A 13,962-nucleotide genomic window follows, 5' to 3' on the forward strand; every position below is an offset into this window, starting at 1 on the left:
CGGAGGAAGCAAACGCTGCCTTTACACAACTGAAACAATTCCTTACATCATCTCTGGTCCTCACTGCTCCCAGAGAAGACGAAACCCTCCTGCTTTACATTATGGCAACTAATCGAGTGGTCTCCACTGCCATGGTGGTCGAGCGCGATGAGCCCGACCACATCTACAAGGTACAGCGACCAATTTATTTCATTAGTGAGGTGCTCAGTGAATCCAAGACCAGGTACCTACAGATTTAGAAACTAATCTATGCCATACTAATTACATCCCAAAAGTTGAAACACTACTTCGATGGATATCGTGTGGTGGTCATGACCGAGTACCCTCTGGGAGACATCATTCGCAACAAGGATACAAACAGGCGCATCGTCAAATGGGCAATGGAGCTATGCCCTTTCTCCTTGGAATTTGCAAGCCGTACTATAATTAAGTCTCAGGCACTTATCGATTTCATCGTCGAGTGGATAGACTTAAGCACACCTGCCTCTCAGGGGCCCGCCGAGTATTGGAAGATGTACTTCGATGGCTCTCTCAACATTGATGGCGCAGGAGCAGGAGTCCTTTTTGTATCACCATCCAAGGAGCAGCTCCGATATGTCCTTAGGATTTATTTCCCAGCGTCTAATAACGCCGCCGAGTATGAAGCATGCCTACACGGTCTGCGCATTGTGGTCGAGCTCGGTGTTAAGTGTCTCTATGTCTATGGAGACTCAGCTCTGGTCATCAACCAACTCAACAAGGACTGAGATACGACCAGCGAAAAGATGGACGCATACTACAAAGCGATCAGAAAGCTGGAAGGCAAGTTCTATGGCATCGAGTACACACATGTGGTCCGAGACAAAAATCAAGCAACAGATGCGCTATCAAAGTTAGGATCATCCCGATCCAAAGTCCCACATAGCATATTTGTTCAAGACCTGCTCACGCCCTCCATCAAAGAAGAAGATCCCACGGTCGACAAGCCTCTAGACCAGACATTGGTGGCTACGGTTTCGGCGTCAAACACCACCAAACCACCTTCGACCACTAAGATGCCTGACTAGAGAGTACCTTTCATCAAGTACCTGACAGATGGTAGCAATTACACCGATCGAACAGAAAACGAATGCCTGATGCGTCGTAGTAAGCAATATCTGCTCGTCGATGGCAAATTATGGCGCAAGAACGCGAAGGAGGAAATCTTGATGAAGTGTATAACCCAGGAGGATGGTGAACATCTCCTAGACAAAATCCACTCTAGCTCCTGTAGCAACCACGCGGCCTCGAGAACGCTAGTCGACAAGGCTTTCCGAGCAGGGTTCTATTGACCGTCAGTCATAAACGATGCAGAGAAGCTAGTCCACCATTATGAAGGTTGTTAGTTTTTCGCCAAGAGAATCCACGTACCAGCACACGAGATTCAGACTATACCAGCCTCGTGGCCCTTCGCATGCTGGGGACTGGATATGATCGGGCCTTTCAAACCGGCCCCTAGGAAATTTACATGCGTCTTTATGCTGATCGATAAATTCTCCAAGTGGATAGAGTACATGCCCCTAGTCAAGGCATCTTTAGAAAAGGCTATCGTATTCCTTGACCAAGTCATCCACCACTTCAGCATACCCAACAGCATCATCACTGATCTAGGTACTCAGTTCATTGGGAATGCTTTTTGGGACTTCTACGATGAAAGGAGCATAGTAGTAAAATACGTATCGGTGGCACACCCTAGAGCTAATGGACAGGTCGAGTGGGCAAATGGTATGATCCTGGACACACTTAAGAAGAGGATGTATAGAGAGAATGACAAAGCTCCTAGAAGATAGCTCAAAAAGTTACCAGCCATGGTCTGGGTCTCAGAACCTAGCCCAGTCGCAATACCGGCGTATCACCATACTTTATGGTTTATGGCGCTGAGGCAGTGCTCTCAGTAGATATAGCCTTCATATCAGCATGGGTAGAGAACTTCGACGAAGACAAAGCCAATGAAGTGCGGGAGCTAGAAGTGAATAGTGTAGAAGAGAAGCGGCTCGATTCTTGCGTACGTACATCCAAATACCTTGCTGTTTTGCGTAGGTACTACAACAAGAACGTCAAGGAGCGGTTCTTTGTGGTCGAGGACCTGGTCCTGAAGTGGAAGACAAATCAGGCTGGTGTCCACAAACTCACAACCCCATGGGAAGGACCCTTCATGATCAAGGAGGTTACACGCCCTACATCTTACAGGTTAGCTTGCCTGGACAGCACAGATGTACCCAATTCCTGGCACATCAACAAGCTTAGGCATTTCTATGCTTAGCTACTAAGATATGTACCCCTCTTGTACTTTTTATTTATTTCAATAAAGCTATTATGATTTCTCCGACCACTCTAATGTGTCACTTCGAAGTCTATTGTTATTCTAACTCTACCAGTTAAAACCGACCACCATTCCTTTTCGGGTTCTCGGAGCAGGCCCTGTCTTCGGTTCCTCCCAACACGTGCATGGGATCCGCTCTCTACGCTACGGGCGATCGACAGGTGCTCTCTGGTTTGACTTGTGTGTTCCTACGTGTGCACAAGCTACGCACCTCACACTCCAACCACAAGACAAACTAGGGCCATACAAACCTTTCAAGATGACGTGTCGACTAAACTGGTACAACTAAATAGAACACCAACACGTTCTAACTTAGTTACATCAACACAATCTCCAAGCTTAAACATGTTTTCTACAAAACAAACAAGCTTATGTTGATATACAGTTACGCTATTACAAGCTTGCCTGAAAAGGTCCAAGTTTACAATAACCCAACTACATCTTCTTCTATAGCTATAGCGTACACTATTGGCTGGTCGGGGCACGCGGCGCCTGTTGCTCGCTGGGCCTGACATCATGCTCGGGTCTCGGGGACTCTGGCATTGATCGAGCTAAAGAAGATGGCCCCACCAATGTCTGGCTGGTCGAGACCGCAGGCTTCACTGGTTGGCTTGAAGATGACGGTGCTCCCAGCTGACTTGTCGACGGTGTTCCTTGTACAGGTGGTGTCGCACCTCCACACAGGTTAATATCGCCAATTATTTTCGCCGACAAGTCCAGCTGGGTCATCTGTAGCTCCTCGACCTTGTCTAGATCTACCTCCTTCGGGTATCCAGCCTCCAGGCGCTTGAGATCGATCAGGGGGTAGTGAGCACATACCATGCTTAGCACATGTGCGTCTACATACTCTCCCGCCTCCTTCACGAACCCCTGGAACCATCCCCATGCCCTTTGGCATCTCTCGATCAATCCCAGCTGTGGTGTCCTTGGCACATCTTCTGCTAGCGCTGGATCGATGAGGTTAAGGACCGGCAAAATGCCCTTTGCCACCTCCTGGCACCAGCTTTTCTAGGTGTCACGGTCCTTGGTGATCTCTTGGCATTGCGCTTTCTAGCCGTCACGGTCTTTCATCATGACCTCCAGATGCTTCTTTGCATTGATTTTTATAACTGCAAACCGCACACGCTATTAAGACAATAGACCACGCCAAACTATGGTAGGCAACAAAAATGAGCAAAGGCGGTTGGACAACTTACCTTTTAGCTCCTCTATCATCTTGGCCGTGTGGTCCTGAAGCTGCGACTGGTCTTGCACCAGTTTTCTGTTGTCCTCATTTTGGCGATCACACTCCCCGACCACACAACTGTTCTCCTCTCGGAGACGGATCACTTCAGCTTCTAAGCCTACACTACAGTTGTTACTACCAACAATGCAACAGCACTTGTCAGTAGTCCGTATGATAAAATGGCTACTTACTTGTTCTTTCCCACTCTTTCTTACTGAGCTGGATGACCAGGTTCTAGTTCTAGGAATCTTGCACCGTCTTTTCATGATCGGCGGCTTCAAGTTGCTGGCGCAAGCACTCCACCTCCATCGTCAGCTCCTTGTTGTTTGCAATGATCCCCTCGATCTGGTTGAAGCATTTCTTGTGGTACCTTGCGATCTTCATTAAGTCCTGTGTGCAAATAGCTAAGTAAGACAACTACGACTAGACTGCAAGACTAGGGGGTGAAGCAAAGCTTACCTGCACTTCCATAACAAGCCGCTTCGCCACCCGTTCAACTTTCTTAGTTTCTTCGACCTCCGGGATTTCCTCATGGATAACCCATTGGTCGTTCAGCCAATGCGACACATAAACATGTTGTCGCTTGTCTTGCGGATGGCCTAGGACCCCCTCCACCTTGTCCTCTTTGGGCTCTTCTTCGGGTCCTGGTGCTGGCCCGGCATCAGCAGCATCTGTGATCACCACAACCTTCCCATGAGCTGCAGTGTCGGTAAATGTGGTCTGTGTTCTCACCTCTGACCACTGCTTCTCAGTCTGCTCTGTTACCCTCAACAGGTTTAGCGCTTGGAGCACTCATGCTCGGCTCGACTGGTCCCTCGACCACCTGCTTGGGGACTATTGTCTGACTGCTCGCTTGCTAAGGCCCCAACGGATCTTCTACTATGGCTTCCTCGATGGTCGGCTACTGGGTAGTCTACTCTGTACTTATTGGTGGCGCCACGCCGCCTCCGGCTAGATGGTCCGGACTTTCTGTGGACGCCGAGCTAGTACATCCGAGATAAGTTCAGAAAGCAATCATATTAAATGCAAATTGCTAACTTATATCAAGGTTACAAATACTTACATGTTGGAAGCACAGAATGATGTGGAGAAGGCGCGTCTCTTCGGCCGTACTTGCTCCACATGCTGTGCGGATGACTCCTAGTCTCCCTCTACATCCGGCACTGTCGCTGGGCCATGGTGCTCGACTCCTCTGCCACTTGTCCTTTGTGTTGCAGTGGTCGGTGGCGTGCTTGGTTGAGTTGTCGCTCCCGTCGCGGTTGCGTTCCTTGCCTAGGTACTCCTGAGGTTGACCCGGCTGCATCCTTCACTGTCATCAGCGATGTGGGTCCCATAGGCGCGGAGGACCCACCTTGCTCCATCGACTTCAGTTGCTTCCTCCTTTTTCGAGGGACAAGTTGAAAGGTGTATGCATCTTCTCCCTCCTCTGCGTCATCGTCCGGCCAAGCAAAAATCGCCTGCCGACGCTTGCTGACCGGGTTCTCCTCTGGGTCCTCCTCGGGCTCATTGATATTTAGCGCTCCCCCGATGAGCAGGGTGGTTACTGATCTCTTCTTCGACTATTTGGGGGCAGCCGGCCGCTTACCAGCAGCTTTGGCCGCTGCCTCCTCTCCAACTTCGAGCTCTGCCTAGTCGACGTACTCGTCCTCGATCTCAACGCTGGTCTGGGTGGTGGGATCAGCTCCTTGTGGCCACTCTACTCTAGGGGGTGGTGACACAAACACTGTCGCTCTATCCCGACCATTAACCTAGGTAACAAAAGGGAGTGAACACAGTAAGTTTCCACTTACCCTACCACAATATAAGACTATGGGTACGTGGCAAGACGAGTTACCTTTGGGGGAGGTCGGGCAAGCTTGAAAGCATGCTCGATGTCGCTCAATCTAGCATAATTTGGATCGGCTAAGTTAAATAGCTCGCTAATTCTAGCTTTGACTTCAATTTTGTCAAGCGCCCTCTGCCTCGTCCGCGTTGGGTCTGCGCTCCCTTGATACTCATAGCTAGGATGTACCCTCCTCTGGCAGCGCTGAACCCATCGGCTGATGAAACTCCCGACTATGCTCGGACCATCCAGTTTTTTTCACGGGATCATTCCAAATATTTCTGAGATCTATCCCAGATGCTCGAGCCTCTCCGACCAGCTCGTCTTCTTCTCTGGAATGTAGCCCACGTCACACAGCGTGATCGTGTTTGGCTCTTCGCGGATGTAGAACCATTTTTTGTACCAGTCGTCGAGCGACGTGTTCCATGGGCAGTGCAAGTACTAGGCTTTCATGCCGTCATGGAGGTTGAGGTATACACCCCCAGCTATCTTTGAACCACCGCTTCCTTTCTTCTGTAGACAGAAAAGATGGCGGAAAAAATTGAAATGGGGCTGGAAGCCACCATACGCTTCGCATAGATGAATAAAAGTGGCGACAAGGAGGATCGAGTTAAGATGCAGATTGCAAATCCCAATCTCATAGTAAAGACAGAGCCCCCAAAGAAACGAATGCATCAAAACCCCAAATCCCCGTTTAAAGAAATCCTCGAACACCACGATCTCACCTGGTTGTGGATCGGGGTACCTCTCGCCCTCCGGCGCACGCCATCCTGTGAGCTCCTTGTTGTGGAGTACCCCCATGGTGACGAGGTCTTCAATGGTCTGCTCATTGCTTTTTGACTTCCACCATTCCTTCACCATGACCCCTGTTTTCTTCTGCGTATCACTTTTCGCCATTTCCTTTCGTTTTTTGCCTCTGACTCCAGCCTTGCTGGTGAACAGGGAGTGTTCTGATCTTCAACAGCAGCGGGGGATTAGCAGAGGCGGTAGTCAAAGAGGCGGCGGATTGATTGGTGGCGATTTTGGATGTGTTAGGGTTAGTTGGTGAGAGGAAGACGAAAGCTACGGTTGCGAATGGCAATGGGGTTCAATAAATAGTAACTAACCTATCATATACCATATTTAACCCAAGAGTTATGTCGTTTCGTCTATCCAGGATTCTTAGGGGACGTGCGCACGCGCCGCAGACGGTTGTTTTCACGTTTGCAGTATTACTCAGCCTCGAGATCTACGCCAATATATGCGCCTCTTCGTTGCCAGTGTGGGAGGGCCCACGCTGACGCACCTACTGATAGGTGCCACGCAACTGTTTGCTTGACAAGACAAAAAGGTAGTATGACGTGCTATACCCGTCTACTTTTTTGACTAGACGTGTCAGACCGGACTTGTCAGAACAAATAAATAAATAACTACATAAAATAATAGTAAAACTGGCATATGATTTTTGCCACACTGTCCCGACCACTCTCGTGCTCGGGGACTGTTGTGACTATCCTTGTGCTCGGGGACTATCCCGACCACCATCATGCTCGGGGACTGTTCTGACCACTCTCGTGCTCGGGGCTGTCTCGACCGCCCTCGTGCTCGGGGACTGTCCCGACTACCTTTGTGCTCGGGGACTTTTCCGACTACGGTTATTCTCGGGGATTCGTCGTTTTCCCTATGCTACGCTCAGGGACTGCCCCGAACACTCTCCGACCATTGCTCGGGGACCACTCTCCTCAGCTACATGTGATTTATACTCACATACAGTTGAGAGGCATTTATTTTTTTCTTACTTAGACCTTGCTACAAGGCTGATACCTCGCCTTTCAGCAAGCTCGGGGACTACATCGGTATGATGCACCTGTCGGTGCAGCTCATATCGCTCGTACGACGATTAGATTCTCAACTTAACTAGGAATTCTTTTTAGACCCTGGCACCACGTGTCTACGTCACCTACTACCAGGCTCGGGGACTAAGTAGGCACACTTCACCTTACGGTGAATGTGCTTATTTTATCGACCCCTACGCTTTGACTGTTGGCCATAACTACTACTGTACAAGGGTCACTTACATTTCTTTTTAGAAATACAAGTGGGCACACTTGATCAGGAAAGAAATCTTTTTTCTTTTTTCTTTAGAGCACCATGCATTCTTCGAACAACTGGAATCTTTGGCTATAATCGTGGTCTACTGCTCTCTGTGCTGACCAGAATACTGGCATATTTGGTTGGTCAATGTTTCAACCAGTTGGAGATGACATGAAGATAGACCGTATTAGCCGAAGAAGATCAAACGGCATGCCGCAACATAATACATGGTGCTCGGGGACTAGCTGTGGGGGTATTAACCCCTATACCCTTACGGCTAGGTTTGGGCCGGCCTGTACCAGGGGGTCCGGCCCACTAGAAGACGATGCGCGGCCTAGCCGATCTGCTCGGAGTTCCGCGCAAGGAATCAAGGCAGACTTGGAGATCAAGCAAGATCCTGATCGGTTAGAATAGGAATCATTATCCGGTCACCTATGGCAATTGTAACTGGTTGGGATTAGTTTTCAGATCTGTAACCCTGCCCCCCAGACTATATAAGGCGGGCAGGGGACCCCTCTCAAAAATCATCTCATTGACATACAACAATACAATTAGACGCATGACGTAGGTATTACGCCCTCACGGCGACCGAACCTGGATAAAACCTCGTGTCTGTCTTGCGTCACCATCTCGTTCTCCTTAGGTAGACTGCCGACCATATTTCGTCGACAGTTTGCGACTAATTTATGAGACAAATCTTTCAAGCCTAATTAGTCTATGATTTGACAATAAAGTGCTACAGTACACGCATGTGCTAATGATGAATTAATTAGGCTTAATAAATTCGTCTCGCGGGTTATTAACGGATTCTATAATTTATTTTTTTATTAATATACGAACACACATACAATACCTCATATAACACTTGACGTGACACCTTAAAACTTTACCCCTGGATTTAAACAAGCCCCGAGTAACTCGATGGTAGAGTGTCCAATCCATTACTGTGTAATTTAAAAAAACTTGGAATGTCTTCTGATAGTGCTACAACCAATGAAGCACTCGGATATGGTTGGACAGTGTTTGAGAAACTCAGGGGCAAACATTTGTTTTTTTTTTTTTTTTTTGTCTTCCGCACATCATTCACTATCTCTACAGTAGGGACTTACGCTCTATTTGTTTGGGCTGGTTTGGCTTATAAGCTATGCTTGAAAGTACTATTAGCTGGTTTAGTCAACCTGTTCGTTTGCTCGTAAACGATCGTAAATTTTCAGTCAGGAACAGTGTTTTTCTCTGACACCAAACCAACCAGCAGTAAATAATCCACGATACAATACGGCCTCCTGAACAGGTTGAGTGTGAGAGAAAAAAATTATTCGTTGGCTGATAAACCATAGCTTATAAGTCAAAGATGATGGTTTCAGTTCTGAATGTGCTGCTTTCAGCTCTGAATTTTGATACGTAGTACTCCAACATGATGTGTACGGGGTCAACTTTGGTCTAACTTTGTTTTTGTCATCGCTTCCATGGATGCGAATAGATCCGTTATAGATTGAAGGATGAAGAAATGGACTACTGAACAATTTAGGACACCGTTCCGATCCAGAAACAGATAAGCAGACGAGCAACAAAAAACATGCAGCAACCGGGAATAGGAGAACACTACTGACTGACTACTAAAAATGGATAGGATGATAGGGCAAGAGTAATTTGCAGCCAGATGATACTTCCTTTGGCCTAGCTATTTATTCTCGTGATCTAATTCGATTCCCTTCTCCAGAAATATTCGTATTCAGCATTTCAACCATGAAATATTATTTTTCTCTCACGATATTTCCCGGATGATCCATGGAGAACCCTGAAGAACACAGTACGCTACACAGGTTTCTCTGCTACTACCTCCTCCTTGTCCTCTGCCGCGTTCTTCTTGTCCTCTGTTTCTTTCCTCGTCCTCCGTCTCTTCTCCCGGAGGAACTCTGCAAGAATCCGGAGAGCCACGTCAACGTCCACGCTCCGCAGCAGCATCTCGGAGACCTCGGCCGGCGTCACCTCCACAGCCGAGAGAAGTTCATCTATCTCCGGGAACATCTTGTGGTCGTCGACGAGGAAGTAGTTTCTAGCCAGAGTTTTGAACGCCTCCCAGCCGCAGTAGCCCATGTAGACGTGCATGTCCATGCGGCCCGGCCGCAGCAGCGCCGGGTCGAGGCGGTCCTTGTAGTTGGTGGTGAAGACGATGATGCGCTCCTCGCCGCACGTGGACCACAGGCCGTCGATGAAGTTCAGCAGCCCGGACAGAGTGATGCCCTTCGGCTTCAGGGAAGCGACTCCCGGCTGGGCCCAGTTTTCGTCCGAGGAATCCGATGTGTAGTCGGGGTCCATGTCCAGGTGGTCAACCGGCTCCGGCGCCTTGACGGCTTTCCTCGACGCGGCAGCGTCGTCGAAGCAACAGTCGATGTCCTCGATGACGAGCATCGACTTGTTGGGCATGTGGATGAGCAGCTTCTGCAGCGCCGAGTTGAGGCGCACCTCGGAGAGGTCGAGGTCGTAGAGGTTGAAGCGGAGGTAGTTCGCCATGGCGGCGACGAGGCTGGACTTGCCGGTGCCGGGCGGGCCGTAGAGCAGGTACCCGCGCTTCCACGCCTTGCCGATGCGGCGGTAGTAGTCCCTGCGCTTCAGGAACCTGTCGAGGTCGTCGACGACGGACTGCTTGAGCGCCGGGTCCATGGCGAGCGTGTCGAACGTGGCCGGGTGGTGGTGGTTGATGCCGTGCCACGAGCGCCCCTCGTTCATGAAGATCCTAAGCGCGCGGTCCCGCAGCTGCAGCTGCTCCGCCGTGGACATGATGAAGGGAACGTACCGCTCCAGCGCCACCTCGGTGTGCTCGGCGTCGAAGCTGAGCTCCAAGGACTCGCGGGTGTTGCCGCCGCCGCCCTTGCCCTTCTTCTTGTCGTCGCCGCCGGTCTCGACGCAGGCCCAGGTGAACTTGACGCCGTCGAAGACGTCGACGGTGGAGCCCCCGGGCTCCATGCACAGGAGCGTGTTCCACCTGCCGCTGCCGTCGGGCTCCTTGGTGCGGGAGCGCGCGAGGCAGAGCCGGCGCATGGCGCGCGGGTCGATCCGGGTGGCCAGGTACGCGCGCGCCGCGTCGAAGAGGTGGTTCTCGCTGTAGCCCGTGTCGAACTGGTGGCGGATGACGATGGTGTGGCGCTCCTTCTCGCCGCGGCCGAATCGGGCGCGCGCGGCCGCCGCGCACCACCGCGCCGCGGCGCGCAGCTCGTCGGGCAGCAGCTCCCGCGCCATGCTCCGCGCCATCACGGCGTACGCCGCAGCCGAGGCCGCCGTGGCCAGCGCCGTCTTGTACGCGTCGAGCACCCTCCCAGCGTCCTGCGAGGGGGACAGCGACGCCGCGGCGGCGGCCGGCGAGGTCAGAGGCAGGTGGTCCATGGCTAGCTGCTAAAGTCGGTGCGATGCGTGCAGTGTGCGTTGTAGTGGAGGCCGGGCACGGGCAGTGCGCTAGTGATGCGATCGCAAAGATGGCGCCCTCGGTGGCTGTTCTTGTAGGCTTGTAGTAGGGCCACATAAAAGCTGAAGGTACGATGCACTGCATGTTCATGCGAGTTTCCGGGAAAGGACCGGGAGAGTGTGATATGATGATTTGTTAACGTTCCCTTTATTGACTCCCAAGTCTCCTCTGCGGTGGTCCTTCCTTCGGAAGGAAGAGTACCGGGTTAACGAACAACGAGACCACAGCTCGCTGTGCTTCTCGAGTGTGAACAGTAGAGAGACAATTTTTCTCATTTCCAGACCTTCCTCCCGTGGGATGGGATCGAAATCTGGGCATGTTCGTTTGAACTATAGCCAGGGCATATTTAGATTGCAAAAAATTTCAAATCGATGAATAGTAACACTTTCGTCTTATTTGATAAATATTGTCCAATCGTGGACCAACTAAGCTCAAAAGATTCATCTTGTGATTTCTAACTAAACTGTGCAATTAGTTATTTTTTTTACCTACATTTAATGCTCCATGCAAGCGGCTAAAAATTGATGTGATGAAGAGAGAGTGAAAAAACTTGGAATTTGGAGGTGATCTAAACAAGGCCTCAGCTTATCAGCTACAGTATTTTTCTCTCGCGACAAAACAGCTGCAGCAGATTTATGAGCCGGCGCAGGGAGCATCGTCTCCGGAGCAAGCTTGGACGACGAGCGCGTGAGGTCGCCGGAGGGGTGGACTGGACTTGGAAGAAGCACTGTAAGGCCCGTTTAGATCCAAAAGTTTTTAGATTTTGGCTACTGTAGTATTTTTGTTTGTATTTAGAAATTAATGTCTAATTATGAACTAATTAGGTTCAAAAGTTTCATCTCATGATTTCTCACCCAACTGTGCAATTAGTTTTTTTCGTTTATATTTAGTACTCTATGCATGTGCCGCAAGATTCGATGTGATAGGTACTGCGTAAAATTTTTTGAATCTAAAGAGGCCCTAATGCAAGAGAACTAGACGCAACACGCAAGGCTTAAACAGCCAGTCAGCATGCAGATCTGATCCAGTAGTACACCGGCAAAGGGAGGAGGCGCATTAGCAAAATATTCAGGCCACTTCTCTGAACATTATTCTATTTTTTTCTCGTATTACTTAAGGGACCAGTTGCAGTTTTATAAGTTGAGATGAGTTGGGGCTTACTGAAAACTAGCTATTGTTTATGGATCCCTTACTGATTATTGCACAAGTGGTCTTTAGCTCCATTGCTGGCCGGTGTCCTTTCATGCTTTCAAAGTACCACTCCCTCGTGTCAGCCTGAGTTCAGGAAGTTGGAATTTGAGGCCACTGTAACATGTTCATTTTTATTTAATAAATAGTGTTTAAATATGGATTAATTAGGCTTAAAACATTCGTCTCGTAATTTTCCACCAAACTATATAATTAGTTTTTTTTCGTCTATATTTAATGCTCCATGTACAAATCACAAACATTCGATGTGACAGGTATTATAGCATTTTTTGAAATATTAGAATAGAACTAAACAAGAGCCGAATGCTTTGATCAAAAATAGAATGACACCCGTGGTCTTCGTTCTATATTATATGAAGTTGTGTCAGCTTTCCCTGTGGGGGCTCTTCTCGGCCGCTAATCATGAGGCCCTAGTTACCCTTGATCCGAACTTTGCCACTATGTAAAAAGAAGATTTTTTGTCACATCAAACTTATGGTATATGTATAGAGTACTAAATGTTGACGAAATAAAAAACTAATTGCACAGTTTGGTTGTACTTTGCGAGACGAATGTTTTAAGCCTAATTAGTCAATGATTGAACAATTATTACCAAATATAAATGAAATGCTACAGCGTGCTATAGTGACACCAGAATTCAGGCAGGCACCAATTCAACCGGCAACTAAACGGGGCCGAGGCCGAGCTGTGGCAGGACGGTGGCTTCTAGCCAGTTTTTTTGAGCTCACAAATCATGTTCGTTAGCCAGGAGCTTGTTGCCGATTGGCGATGCCGCCTACCTCAAGCCACTGAGTGCCAAGTCTGCCATGGAATTGCATTATTGCAGTGGTGCGCTTACCTTTCTTATGTGGGTGAGGAGATCTTGGATGCAAGTGCTATAGGATGAAATGAAGAGAACAAGCGGCCTGTTCGCTTGGTCGTAAACGATCGTAAATTTTTAGCCAGAACAGTATTTTTCTTTCACACCAAACCAGCCAGCAGTAATAATCTACGATGGTACAGCCCCAGCCGAACAGGCTGAAGGGATATTTAACTATTTCCCATACTTAGAGCATCACCAAGAGTTTCTAAAATTCACTCCCAATCTTAATTTTTTTTTGGCAAGATTGAAAAGGAAAATCGACCCATCCGCGTCCTGGTGTTTGGAGAGTCTTGCAGGCATTGAGTGCGCTGCTGCTGTAAGTGTTCTTTCGGATTAATCCAGTTGCTATTTTTCTCTTTCCTCTGATAGCTCTCTCCATGAACTGACTCGAATGTTTGAATCCTTGTTAAAGTTTAGTGCTCGTCGCATCGAATGTTCGAAGGTTAATTAGAAGGACTAAACATGAGTTAATTATAAAACTAATTACATAGATGAAGAATAATTTGCGAGATAAATCTATTAAGTCTAATTAATCCATCATTAGCAAATATTTACTGTAGCACCACATTGTCAAATCATAGACTAATTAGATTTAATAAATTCGTTTTATAAATTAGCCTTCATCTGTGTAATTAGTTTTCTAATTAGCCTATGTTTAATACTCCTAATTGGTATGAAAGATTCGATGTGACAGGGCTAAACTTTAGCTCGAGGAAAACAAACACTAGCTGTCTGTCGGGGACCAATACCAGGGTACCCGAAGAGGAGGAGCTAACAACCATCAACATTGATTCGTCTGAGCAGTCAAGAGCGCGACTACAGCTCCAACCGACCCCTAGGTGCGCAAACTCCACCTCGCTCGACCCCTGAGGGCGGACTCCGTCTCGCTCGACACCGAGGCCGCGGGCTCCACCTCGCCCGACCTCTGGGGGTTGGTTCCGCCTCGTCCGACACCGAGGCCGCGGGC

At 48.9% G+C, this 13,962-nt stretch overlaps 1 protein-coding gene across 1 annotated transcript; it reads right to left on the reverse strand.

The window, feature by feature from the left end:
• Nucleotides 1-8,935: 8,935 nt before the first annotated feature.
• LOC136552445 (AAA-ATPase At3g50940-like) lies at nt 8,936-10,950 on the reverse strand. Its single transcript, XM_066544017.1, has one exon. The coding sequence runs from the start codon at nt 10,843-10,845 to the stop codon at nt 9,277-9,279; it is 1,569 nt and encodes a 522-aa protein (XP_066400114.1). The 5' UTR covers nt 10,846-10,950; the 3' UTR covers nt 8,936-9,276.
• Nucleotides 10,951-13,962: the final 3,012 nt, after the last annotated feature.

This window comes from Miscanthus floridulus, chromosome 4 (assembly GCF_019320115.1).
Source record: "Miscanthus floridulus cultivar M001 chromosome 4, ASM1932011v1, whole genome shotgun sequence".
Lineage (NCBI taxonomy): Eukaryota > Viridiplantae > Streptophyta > Magnoliopsida > Poales > Poaceae > Miscanthus > Miscanthus floridulus.

Coding starts and splice junctions, on each gene's coding strand:
- LOC136552445 (XM_066544017.1), bottom strand. CDS start 10,845: ATGGACCACCTGCCTCTGACCTCGCCGGCCGCCGCCGCGGCGTCGCTG.